We start from the raw sequence: 13,867 nt of genomic DNA on the forward strand, positions 1-13,867 counted from the left end.
GTGGACAACTTATTACTAAGGCTTTAGTTCTCCTTTAGTAACATAGTAAGTTAGGTTGAAAAAATATGTAAGTCCATGAAGTTCAACCATAATGCCTATATTTAACCTGCCTAACTGCTAGTTGATCCAGAGGAAGGCGAAAACCCCATCTGAAGCCTCTCTAATTTGCCGCAGAGGGGGAAAAATTCCTTCCTGACTCCAAGATGGCAATCGGACCAGTCCCTGGATCAACTTGTACTAAGAGCTATCTCCCCTAGCCCTGTATTCCCTCACTTGCTAAAAAGTCATCCAACCCCTTCTTGTACCTATCTAATGTATCAGCCAGTACCACTGATGCCACAACTTCACAGCTCTCACAGTAACAAATCCCTTCAGAATATTTAGATGGAACCTCCCTTCTTCTAAACAGAGTGGGTGTCCTCGTGTCTGTTGGAAGGACCTACTGGTAAATAAAGCATTAGTCTCTATAGTTTGATGGATTCCCCATTATCATGTTCCGTCCCTACATCATTTATGGAAAATTAACCCCCCAGCAGTCCTACACCATCTTAACTTGCAGGTGGATTCTGGGATTTGACAGCTTAAAGTAGCAGAATGACTTGCACTTTGTGCTTATATTAGTGCAGGTCTGGGCATGCAAACAAAACCGAGACCTAACCTGTCAGAGGAGGAAACCTGTCAGAGCGAGAGATAGGGGCTAAGCATTGTGCATGCAACCTCTTGTGGTTTGTCGCTTCTATAGATAACTTTTACTTGACTTTGTGGTTAGTGACAAATGAGTGTGTTTGTTTGACAGAGAGGACGGGGGCAGGGAAGGAGAGGGCCACAGCTATGATTCATCGAGGAGATAGATCACCAGAACAATGGAACATAAGCAGAGAGAAATGGAACAGCTACCCGACAATCAGCTTCCGAGCTCCCAGACCAGCTCTCTGGTCTGAAATAAGTTGGTTTCACACGAGGAAAGTCTACAGAGTCCAGACTGTCCGTTACATAACAGTGTTTCCTATTTAGTTTCTGTTTCCTTGTGGGATGTGTCTGGCCTGCTTGAAGACAACGTGTTCCAAGATGCCTTGTTCATTGTAAGATGATTTCCTATCTCCTATGGAGTTTCCTTCAGTGTTGACTGAGGTTCGTTCACAGTGTCTAGACCTCTCTGTGCAGGAAATATCAGTTTTAAAGTGTTCCTCCTTAAAGCATGAAAACACCAAAAAAAGTTATGGATCCATCCTTGACTTGGATGAGTTCTTTATTGGACATCTTGACATACACTTCTTCACCCTGCTCTATCACAAATGTACCTCCAAGGAAGCTACTTCCTACCCACATCTTAGCACCTTGGCTTTCGCAGAACTGCTTATTATTCTCCATAAGGATTATCTCCTTATCCTGTAGGTGTGGACTTTTCTTGTACACTCCATGTTGAAAGAAGTTGGAGTCAGCCATTTTGGGGCAGTCCAGAAACCTCAGCTGCAGCTTGGAGTAGATAAAGTAGGTCCCAGTCCTGTTGATGAGGAGAGAACCATTCCTGTACTGAATCTCATTGAGAAATGAAGAACCTTGCCTTGGCTCCCATAACAGCTGTTGTTCAGGATACCGGTTTGTCAATTTGCAATCTAGAATGAGGATAAAGGAAGGAAGGGTAAGATCAAATGCATTCAGTGGCAATATACATATCCAAATGAGCTATTTTTTTTGAGTCAGATGTGTCTTTGAGCAAAGAGTTGACCTTGATGGGCTTGTATCTCTAATTCAACCACTGCTTCATGTGGCCTTTTCTAGTCACCGTTTATTACTATTTATAATGTTCTACAGCAGGGATCCCCAACCTTTTTTATTTGTGAGCCACACTCAGATGTAAAAAGTGTTGGTGATCCACACAAACATGAGAAAAATTATTTGGGGGTGCTAAGTACGAGCTGTTATTGGCTATTTGGTAGACCTGTGTAGACTGTGAGCCTGCAGGAGGCTCTGCTAGGAATAAATCTGGATTTCTATGCTTCCAAAACTTGTCTCCAAGAAAGAGATTAAAAAATGGGCTATTTTGAGGCCACTGGGAGCAACATCAAAGAGTTGGGGAGCAACATGTTGCCCCCGAGTCACTGGTTGGGGATCACTGTTTTACTCTGTTTCCATTTACAATTTCCTCAATAAACATTGTATTGTTTATCCTTCTAATTCAAATCCCAACACAAGTGAAATACTATCTTATACTCAACATTTGACTTACCTGTAACATGAGCTGAGGGTACTGGAGGGCTCTTTGCTTCATCTGGAGATTAAAAGAAGATATACATCAATCTCTGCAGATCTAGAACTGTATGTCTTTGCAAACTAGTGATAATGTCATTAAAACTCTACAAGGCTAAGTAAACTTGTAACAATAGGCTCATTCGCACTTTCAAAGGTCTTATCCAACTTGTAAACAATGAGTGTAAAGGTTGCCAAGCAAGCGGCCCTGGGGCCAAACGATCGAATTATAATGACGGGTATAGGCAAAGTCGGTCCAGGAATCACATCAACCATGCAGTCCCCAATCCGACTAGATTTTTTAACCTGCCTGATCGATATCTGGCCGATTTCAGGCCAGATATCGGTCAGCCAGGCCCGTCGACAGTGCCCCTACACAGGCTGATAAGATGCCGAATTGGTCTAAGGGACCCATATCGGCAGCTACACTCGGCCCGTGTATGGGGACCGATTCGGCATTTTATCGGCCCGTGTAGGGGCAGGGCCACCAATATCTGGCCTAAAATTGGCATGGTATCGATCGGGCAGGTTAAAAGATTTAGTCGGATCGGGGACCGCATCGGCTTGTTGATGCGGTCCCCGAACCAACTGCGCCCATTGCTCCCATTATAATTCAATCATTTGGCCCCAGAGCCAAACGATCGAATTAGCCTACATTTTCCTGGTATCACCCACCCGTAGGTGGGGATATCGGGAGAAGATCCGCTCGCTTGGCGACCTCGCCATCGTGTATGGCCACCTTTAGGGTAAGAACCCACAGAGCAGTTGAGTCGCCTGCAATAGATTTCTGCTATCGCAGGTGACAAACCGCTCCAAGAAGGCTTTCCACCAGCAACAGTAGGAGTCAGTAGAAGCCTTTGCATCACTTCGGTAATCTGAAGTTTCCTCCTGCAGGCAATTTCGCTCAACTTCGGATTACCAAAGTGACGCAAAGGGATTTCCACTGGAAAAGATCTATAGCAGGTGACTCAACCGCTCCGTGGGTTCTTACCCTAAAGGTGGCTATACATGGGCAGACTTCGGCTGCCAATTCAGGACCCTATTTGGCAGCTTATCTGCCTGTGTATGGCCACCCCAAACGGGCCTACCCAACCGACACCTGGCCTAAAATTGGGCAGATCTCGATCAGGCAGGTTTGATTTTGCGTCGGTTTGGAGATGGCGGATTGGCTCGTTGATGTGGTCCTCAGTCCAATGGTGTCTATGCCTGCCACTGAAATGTAATGGTTTGGCCCTAATTAGCCAGATATTGCCCACTTTAGGAGGGTATATCGGGAGAAGATCCTCTCGTTTGGCGAGATACCATGTATGGCCACCTTAACAGAGCTTTCACAGAGCTTCTGAGTAATCAAAGCTGTAGAACTTCCACTCAGATACAACTTGTAACTACTGAAATAGAACTTTAACAGAGCTAGACCAACTTGGAACCAATCAGAGCACTGGCATTTTCATAGGGATAGACCTAATATGTATTTTATCAAAGAAAATGTGGCCGCACTCGTCTGAAAACGTTCTATCGAGATGCACGGTCAAAAAAATACATATTTGGTAACATATAAGAAAAGTCCCATGAAACAATGTCCATAATTCTCGGAGCAGATAAACGTGGAAAGCCAAACGTGTCACCGGTACTTAAGGTGTGAGAAAAAATGTATCTCAGTGAAATAAAGGAAATATAAATGGGTCAGGGGAAGTTTTACAGGCTTAGCGCTTGTGGTGGAGGCAGGAAGAGGCAGAACCAATGGGTCTTATTACCTAGAATGGGACACGGGGCTTTTTTCCCCCTAAATTAGGGGATTTTGTAGCTGTATTGTTTTTGTATTAATGTAATTTATCATTTTAAAGCATCTATAGACGAGATATCCTGGTGCTTACTCCAGGGAGTAAAGGGAAAGTACCCAAAGTACCTATACTTATAGGAAAACTATACCCCAAACAATGTAGGTCTCTATAAAATATATTGCATAAACAGCTCATATGTAAAACCCTGCTTCATCTAAATAAACCATTTTCATATAAATATACTTTTTAGCAGTATGTGCCATTGGGTAATCCTAAATAGAAAACTGCCATTTTATGTACTAAGGGCCGCCCCCGGGGATCATAGGATTCACAGTGCACACAAACAAGCCAAGGCACGCATACATGCTAGGCCCCATCAGCCAATGAATGGGCAGAGTTCTGCAGTTTGCTCCCACACTACTTCCTGTTACAGTTAGAGCTGCATCACTTCCTGTCAGCTGATCTCTGAGGGAGCACACAGCCCATCACTAAATGGCGGCTCAAGGGAAAGGATGTAAAAGGGCAATATTTACTGATATATATATTCCAGTTTGGGGAGATTCTTTAATAGGCCACTTGATATGATATAAACTATCTGTTGGTTACGTATTCATTTTGGGGGTTTAGTTTGCCTTTAAGATCACTCACAGTTAACTATAATGAATTTTTGGATTCTACTGAGAACTGTCTCTGTATGGCCCCAATTTTATTTCATTAAGTTTACTTATTCTCAGCATAATGATGACCAATGAGTTGACCAGCTCCTCACTTTGTGATCTGACATCAACATTATCATCAGAAACCATTACTTTAATGGGTAAACACAATGAATGCTGGGAAAATAATAGATTTACCTGATTTAGTCATGTATTGTGCTTCAATATTTTCATGCATCTGGAAAAGACAATACATTAGAGTCAATTAACAAGGGAAATGGTTTAAATTCTTATGTGTTTCTACCCATAGGTCAGTGGGTCCCAGCTCATCAAAGCTTGGGTATAACCATCAGAAGGGTCAGTCGCTGCTTTATCTACTGGTTCTTAGGTCTTAGCCTGAAAACCTGGACTGTTGTTGTTCCACAAGGTCCGGAGTCATGAACCATTCCTAGAGGAAGACATAGATGGCTAAATTGTAAGCTATTGGTAAATAAAAGATAATTGTTATGTTGACTATTGATGATGCCAGGGTTGGACTAGCCCTTCAGACTACTAGGGGATCTCTCAGTGGTGTAGAGCCTAGTTGGCCCAGGTCTAGCTCAAGTATCCTCAGCCGTTGATTTCATATCAACATCATTGTTTTGGGAGTGAGTCCTTGGTATTTGGGGTTCTAGAGGGCCCTACGGTGGCCAGGGGATCTCTCAGTGGTGCAGGGCCTAGTTGGCCCAGGTCTACCTCAAGTCTCCTCAGCCCTTGATTTCATATAAACATCATTGTTTTGGGAGTGAGTCCTTGGTATCTGGGTTTCTAGAGGGCCCTAAGGTGGCCATACACCTTACAATTACATTCCTGCGACCATGGTTCCATAATGAAGGCATTTATAAAGGTCATGCTAAGCCATATCAGGGCACAATAAGACTAACAATAAAAACTAACGCCTGGCCCACCGGGAGTTTACCTGGTATCCTGGTGGGACACTGGTGAAAATTGTCTTGTTAGGCCATTGAGCTAGTTAGTCTACTTTTATTATGGTCATGCCAAGTCATATCAGGGCACAATGAGACGTACAAGGGACAGGAATGGGGAGAGATATAAAAACACTGATTATTGGATTCAGTTAAGGCTAAGGACCCACAGAGCAAGTTAGTTGCCCGCAATAGATCGCTGCTACCTCTGCCGACTAACCACTCTGAAATGCCTTTCCACCGGTAACAATAGGAGTTGGTGATGGAAAAGCTTTGGCTTTACGAAGTCGCACGAAGGAGGAAACAAGGCAATTTCATAAAGCCAAAACATCTGCCTTTCCACTGGCGACTCCTATTGTTACCTATGGGAAGGCATTTTGAAGTGGCTAGTCACCCAAGGTAGCAGTGATCTATCACAGGCAACTAACTTGCTCTGTGGGTCCTTAGCCTAAAGGCGGCCATACAATTCTAACTCCATTCTAGCAGCCAATATCGGTCCCTTAGACCAATTCAGCAGCTTATCGGCCTGTATATGGGCACTAGCGACGATCCTGCCAGACCAATATCTGGGCTGAAATTGGCCAGATCTTGGCCAGAAAATGTAGTCGTATTGGGGATCACATCAGCTCGTTGATGCGGCCCCCTAACCGACTGATGCCTATACTCATTGTTCTAATTCGATTGTTTGGCCCCAGGCCCCCAATTAGCCCCATTAGCATGTTATCGGCCATCCGTAGGTGGGGATAAAGGGAGAAGATCCGCCCACTTGGCGACCTCGCCAAGCAAGGGGATCTTAGTGTGTTTGGCTACCTTTAGCTGAATCAAATCACCAGTGTAATTATATCACTCCCCTGCCTGTCCCTTGTACGTCTCATTGTGCCCTGATATGACTTGGCACGGCCATAATAAATGGTGACTAATTAGCTCCGTGGCCTAACAAGACAATATTCACCAGTGTCGGACTGGCCCACCAGGATACCAGGAAATTTTCCAGTGGGCCCAGGTGTCAGTGGGCCCTCCTTCCAACCCAACCATTTGCCTTGAGCATGGCCATTACTCAGTTCTATATGAAAAGAAACAGAAGGAATGGAGGAAAGGATAGATAATAGTATGTAAAAAGAAGTAATTAAGAGATTGAGTGAACAGAGAAGGGGAGAGGGCCTAGGTTTTCTTGGTGGGCACCCCAGTCCGACACCGATATTCACTATTACAAAGTCAATATACGTTTTATCATACCAGTACCAGAACATTGCTTTGCTTTTTTACCTGATATTGCCATTGGACCATTACTCCTTTTGCCCTCTTTCCGATACTAACAGCAGATAAGTGCTCTTCCCAGTTATCCCGATACTTCCAGCAGTGACCCATTACCCATGTTCCTGGCACTACCAGCAAAATACTATTCTAATTATGAAAGTACCCCCAGATCTTTACTCCATTACCCATTTCCTTCATGCTACCAACAGAACATTTCTCTGTGATGTTACCAAGTGCATTACTCAGTGTAGCATTCTCTTACTCCCCGATACTAGCAGTGGGGCATTACTCTGCTACCCCCTATCTGATACCCACATATTTACCTTCCCATTGCTACCAGCAGAGCATTACTCTATTGCCCATTCCCCTGATCCTATAGAGGACTGTTGTACTCCTATACCTTCCTAATACTGGCGAGTAGGGAGTATTTTCTCCATTACCCATCTTCCTGATACTATGAGGTCTGTTGTGAAGAATACTCAATTAGAATTATTTGCTTATAATGAAGCCCATGGGAGATGGCCTTCCCGTTATTCAGAACTTTCTGGATAACGGATCCCATACCCGTACTAGAAGAGGATCGCTGTAACCCATAATATTGACGCCACCAGTAGATCAGTACTGTATTACTCTATTCCCAATCTTGCTCTGTTACCCATATTCCTTATAGGACCACCATCGCGTTGCCCTCTTGCCCCCCTCTATCTGCCCCAAAGGACCTACCATTTCTTGTGTAGATTCCAGACTTCTCTGTAGGTTTCTCAGAATGTAGATCTCAATAGCAGCGCCGGTGAGGGCCAGCATTGCAAGGACCATCAGTGCCAGGTTAATCGCCCACTGACCGATGATCTTGTTCTGCTTCTTCAGGGGCTGATGATTTTGGGCAACGGGAGCCATCTGCCCCTGCACTGAGAACACCGACATGGGGTACTGTACGCACGTGTCCATGGCCGCAGGGGCTTCTGTGTCGGGGAGGGAGCAGTCAGCACCTTGTCTAGCGGAAAGGAGCCCTCGGGGGGGGGGGGGGGGCGGAGGAGGGCTGACATGCACGGCTCTCACCACAAAAGAGGAAAGTTCAACTGGAGAAACTTACTGAGACCGAACACAAAAGCGAAACAGTGACACGTAGAATTCTGTATTCTATACACAGTCATATATATGTACAGTCAAACAGATACGGCCAGAGTCGGACCAAAGGGGATCCTGGGAAGGACCAGCATTTACAGTAGGGGGTACATTATCCCTTATAATACATGAGTGATACTCAGAGTTCCCTGTATAACTCAGCCTGCAGCCTTGTGCCTTTATATGGGCACAGAACCCCTCAGTGACTGCTAATATCCTTATCATTTACAGTAGGGGGTACATTATCCCTTATAATACATGAGTGATACTCAGAGTTCCCTGTATAACTCAGCCTGCAGCCTTGTGCCTTTATATGGGCACAGAACCCCTCAGTGACTGCTAATATCCTTATCATTTACAGTAGGGGGTACATTATCCCTTATAATACATGAGTGATACTCAGAGTTCCCTGTATAACTCAGCCTGCAGCCTTGTGCCTTTATATGGGCACAGAACCCCTCAGTGACTGCTCATATCCTTATCATTTACAGTAGGGGGTACATTATCCCTTATAATACATGAGTGATACTCAGAGTTCCCTGTATAACTCAGCCTGCAGCCTTGTGCCTTTATATGGGCACAGAACCCCTCAGTGACTGCTAATATCCTTATCATTTACAGTAGGGGGTACATTATCCCTTATAATACATGAGTGATACTCAGAGTTCCCTGTATAACTCAGCCTGCAGCCTTGTGCCTTTATATGGGCACAGAACCCCTCAGTGACTGCTAATATCCTTATCATTTACAGTAGGGGGTACATTATCCCTTATAATACATGAGTGATACTCAGTTCCCTGTATAACTCAGCCTGCAGCCTTGTGCCTTTATATGGGCACAGAACCCCTCAGTGACTGCTAATATCCTTATCATTTACAGTAGGGGGTACATTATCCCTTATAATACATGAGTGATACTCAGAGTTCCCTGTATAACTCAGCCTGCAGCCTTGTGCCTTTATATGGGCACAGAACCCCTCAGTGACTGCTAATATCCTTATCATTTACAGTAGGGGGTACATTATCCCTTATAATACATGAGTGATACTCAGAGTTCCCTGTATAACTCAGCCTGCAGCCTTGTGCCTTTATATGGGCACAGAACCCCTCAGTGACTGCTAATATCCTTATCATTTACAGTAGGGGGTACATTATCCCTTATAATACATGAGTGATACTCAGAGTTCCCTGTATAACTCAGCCTGCAGCCTTGTGCCTTTATATGGGCACAGAACCCCTCAGTGACTGCTAATATCCTTATCATTTACAGTAGGGGGTACATTATCCCTTATAATACATGAGTGATACTCAGAGTTCCCTGTATAACTCAGCCTGCAGCCTTGTGCCTTTATATGGGCACAGAACCCCTCAGTGACTGCTAATATCCTTATCATTTACAGTAGGGGGTACATTATCCCTTATAATACATGAGTGATACTCTCTCAGTGACCCCCAATATCCTTATAGAGGGGAATCCTCCCTGCTTATAAGTAGGCTATGCATTACATTTATCCAGTCAGTATGAAACAGAGACATTTGGAAGGCCATTGGCACAAATAACTTTGGTCTATGAAAAGATTTACTATGCTTTTACTAAGCTGAGAGAACACTGGCGTTTCTCACACTTGCTCACTCTTCGGTTTCCTGTATTAAATAATAAAGAGGTGGGCGCGTCGATGCTTCATTTTCCTTTTACTGATTAAATAGAGTGAGACTCAGGGCGGCCGCAGCTGCATTTTCCTAGTGAGGCGGCAGGTACAGTCTTTTCTGTGATGAGATAGTGTTCCGTGGCCTTGCGTGGTCTTCTCTACCCTCTAACCTTTCTACAGAAGGAACGAAGAACACGACTATTGTTCCAGTTCATGTATATAGCGTGTATTTGTTCTATAGAGATGTACCATAGGTTAATAGCCATGTAAGGGCCAATGAAATCAAGTTGTAGGGTGAACTGCAAAAACCAAAATGGCTCCTTGTGGCCAGACATGCTAAGATCTGCTCGTTTGGCAAGGTCGCCAAGCAAGCAGATCTTCTCCTGATATCCCCACCTACGGGTGGGCGATATCGGGTAGCAAGTGGCTTTAAAAAAAAATAATCCGATCGTTTGGCCCTGGGGCCAAACGATTGGATTACATTTGCAGCCATGGGGCAGTCGGTTTCGGGGACCGCATCAATGAGCCGATGCGGTCCCCGATTCGACTGGATTTTCTAACCTGGCCGATCGAGATCTGGCCAATTTCAGGCCAGATATCGGTCGGCCAGGCCGCTCTGTTCTGCCCATACACGGGCCGATTAGCTGCCAAATCTGTCCAAGGGACCCATATCGGCAGCTAGAATTGGCCCGTGTATGGGCACCTTTACAGTCGGCATACAATGCCCGATACTCATTGTATGGGGGATACCATACAACTGGTCACACACTGTATGGCCTGATTGAGAATGCTGGGCAATTTAATTCAGCTAGAAGTTGAGAGGAGGGTGGAGGAGAAGATCCCTGCCCCATAGAGCTTACATTCTAATATGTTTTCTGTTCATGTGCTTCTGTGAGGTATCTCTGGGATGCACCATCCACCATTAGGTGATACTGATATAAATAGCTGCTATCCAAATAGCACAAAATACCGGCACAACAGGATTTGTTTTAGCGGGATAACCCCTGCTGATTTTATAGTTTAAGTGAATAGATACTGAAACCAACCAATGTTGCAAACTTTCAGCGTATGTTCGCAGTTTGGGTTTGCGCCGCGTTTTCCGCCACACAAGTCACACATGTCGTTTTTCCGCAAATCCCATTTTCATGGTGTTTAGCGCGACATAGACAAAAAGCCGCGTATTTTCGCTAGAATAGCTTGCGTTTTTTGCGCAACGCTGTGCCAACAAAGTATTTTTCAGAGAAGTTTTTGCCCTTGATCCCCCTACTGCATGCCACTGTCCAGGTCGTGGCACCCTTTGAACAACTTTAAAATTATTTTTCTGGCCAGAAATGACTTTTCTAGTTTTTTAATGTTCGCCTTCCCATTGAAGTCTATGGGGTTCGCAAAGTTCGCGAATATTCGCGGGTTTTGGTGTAAGTTTGCGAACATGTTCGCTAACTTTTTTTTTTAGGTTCGCTACATCCCTACTCCATAAACCTTTGCAACTGTTCTGTAGTTCCTGTCCACAAGAAAAAGGTATCATCTACATCCCGCATGTATGATTGGATATAGTGCTTATACTCATTATTTGAAAATATGTAAGTGGTCTCAAACCAATCCATATAAATGTTGGCATATGCTGGTGCCATGTTCGCACCCATGGCGCAGCCTTGCAGCTGTAAGTAAAATTCGGACCCATAGCTAAAATAGTGCAATATTGATGTATATAAATCCTTGACATTCAAAGAACATAGTAAAAATTCACCACTTGGGGGCACTATTTCACTAAGTCTATTCAAAAATTCTGTTGTATCCTTAAGACAAGGTTTCAATGTTGGCAACACTTCTTGCAAAAATAAATCAATATACATAGCTAAAGGCTGCAATACAGACCCTACGTTAGAAACTATGGGTCTGCCTGGTGGATTGGTAGGTAGGCTGTTGCAGTTGTTATTATTTTTTATGGAATAAATACATTTTGATACTTTTATCAACATACAAGCTGCTTTTTTGAAAAACTTTACTGACGCAAAAGGGATCCCAGATGTGCCTGCCTGTTTCTTCTAGTATGATTCTGCCTGGTGGATTAACAAGACTTTTATGAATTTTTGGTAAAAAATAAATGTATGGTACCTTTGGGCATTTACAATATAGGGCCTGATTCACTAAAGGGCGATAAAACGTGTGCTATTTTTATTGTGCGCTAAAATATTTACCGCGGCTTAATTTTGCCGATTTTTCGCACGATTCACTATAAGCATACTTGCGCTTTTTTACGCGCGATATTGCATGCGTTATTTAACTCGCGAAGACTATTTCAATGCGGTATTTGCTGGTACATGTGCTAAATTACGCCCGCGAATAGTCGCCGCATATGAATGGTAGCTTAGAAATAGTGTATAAAAATTGTCGCCGCATATAAATGGTGTATATAAATATTAGCCACATATAAATGGTAGCATATAAATAGTAGCATATAAATGGTAGCATATAAATGGTAGCATATAAATAGTAGCATATAAATGGTATCATATAAATGGTAGCATATAAATAGTAGCATATAAATGGTATCATATAAATGGTAGCATATAAATGGTAGCATATAAATGGTAGCATATAAATGGTAGCATATAAATAGTAGCATATAAATGGTAGCATATAAATAGTAGCATATAAATGGTAGCATATAAATGGTAGCATATAAATGGTAGCATATAATTGGTAGCATATAAATAGTAGCATATGAATGGTAGCATATAAATAGTAGCATATAAATGGTAGCATATAAATAGTAGCATATAAATGGTATCATATAAATGGTAGCATATAAATAGTAGATGCTTATAAATAGTAGCCACTAGTGATGAGCAAATGTGTTCTGGTTTCTTTAGTGAAAAATTAGCAAATCTTTCGAAAGATCCACGAAACGGCAAAAATGTTGTGCGGGCAAAAAAATTGTTGCTGTGACTATTATTTTTTGACGCTTGTATCAATTTTTGTATGTGCGGTGAATTTTTGCGTGGCAAATTTTTTCATGCGTTTTGCCATTGGCGGATTGTTTTGCGAAACGCATGAAAAAATCTGCCGCGAAAAAATTCAACGCACGTCCAAAAATTCACTGCGAATCCATGCCTGGCGAAACATTTCATCACTTGTAGCCAAATAGAAATAGTCGCGCAAATGAACGCACGCCATGTTAGCCATACACGCCAATACTTGCAGAAAATTACTGTATTAAAAATGACCATTTCCCTGCAAACTGGCGGCTGCGTCACTCTGGGGGAAACACAGACTTGAATAAATAACACTGTAAGCCCATATTTTATTGCAAAAAATCATTTACTGTACTTTTGTATAATTTTTCGCCTGCCTGTAGTAGGTGTTAATTTTCGCATAGCCGAATGCGATATTTAGCGCGCAAAAGTTATAGTGAATCATGCGATCGTATTCTTTTCAGCGCAGAAATTAACGCAAAACGGTAAAACTAGTGCGAGAAATAACCCATGCGAAAATGGCGATTTTTCGCACGCGATAATACTATGGTGAATCGCGCGCAAATTATTTTGCGTTTTTTAATGCAAAAAAGCGTGCGATAATTTTTATCGCCCTTTAGTGAATCAGGCCCATAGTATACAACTCCTCTGAAATCACACCTTCCATAACTGCAGCATTAAGCATTATACAGTGGCTTGCAAAAGTATTCAGCCCCCTTGAACTTTTCCACATTTTGTCACATTACAGCCACAAACATGAATCAATTTTATTGGAATTCCACGTGAAAGACCAATACAAAGTGGTGTACACGTGAGAAGTGGAAGGAAAATCATACATGATTCCAAACATTTTTTACAAATAAATAACTGCAAAGTGGGGTGTGCGTAATTATTCAGCCCCCTTTGGTCTGAGTGCAGTCAGTTGCCCATAGACATTGCCTGATGAGTGCTAATGACTAAATAGAGTGCACCTGTGTGTAATCTAATGTCAGTACAAATACAGCTGCTCTGTGACGGCCTCAGAGGTTGTCTAAGAGAATATCGGGAGTAACAACACCATGAAGTCCAAAGAACCCACCAGACAGGTCAGGGATAAAGTTATTGAGAAATTTAAAGCAAGCTTAGGCTACAAAAAGATTTCCAAAGCCTTGAACATCCCACGGAGCACTGTTCCACTGATCATTCAGAAATGGAAGGAGTATGGCACAAC

The 13,867-nt window shown here is 43.1% G+C and overlaps 1 protein-coding gene across 1 annotated transcript; it reads right to left on the bottom strand.

Moving 5' to 3' along the window:
• Positions 1-401: 401 nt before the first annotated feature.
• On the bottom strand, positions 402-8,181 carry tnfsf14 (TNF superfamily member 14). The gene is made up of 4 exons (XM_031899487.1): positions 7,633-8,181; positions 4,886-4,925; positions 2,231-2,272; positions 402-1,616 (listed from the first exon to the last, which is right to left on the bottom strand). Exons 1-4 carry the CDS (start codon positions 7,855-7,857, stop codon positions 1,192-1,194), a joined length of 732 nt encoding a protein of 243 aa, XP_031755347.1. The 5' UTR covers positions 7,858-8,181; the 3' UTR covers positions 402-1,191.
• Positions 8,182-13,867: the final 5,686 nt, after the last annotated feature.

This window comes from Xenopus tropicalis, chromosome 3, assembly GCF_000004195.4.
Source record: "Xenopus tropicalis strain Nigerian chromosome 3, UCB_Xtro_10.0, whole genome shotgun sequence".
Taxonomy (NCBI): domain Eukaryota; kingdom Metazoa; phylum Chordata; class Amphibia; order Anura; family Pipidae; genus Xenopus; species Xenopus tropicalis.

What these genes read in the sequence shown, in the direction of transcription:
- tnfsf14 (XM_031899487.1), bottom strand. Translation starts at nt 7,857, where the DNA reads ATGGACACGTGCGTACAGTACCCCATGTCGGTGTTCTCAGTGCAGGGG. An exon ending in TGGAATCTACACAAGAAATG is followed by an intron (nt 4,926 to 7,632) that starts GTAGGTCCTTTG and finishes TGTCTTTTCCAG; the next exon opens with ATGCATGAAAATATTGAAGC. An exon ending in ACAATACATGACTAAATCAG is followed by an intron (nt 2,273 to 4,885) that starts GTAAATCTATTA and finishes TTTAATCTCCAG; the next exon opens with ATGAAGCAAAGAGCCCTCCA.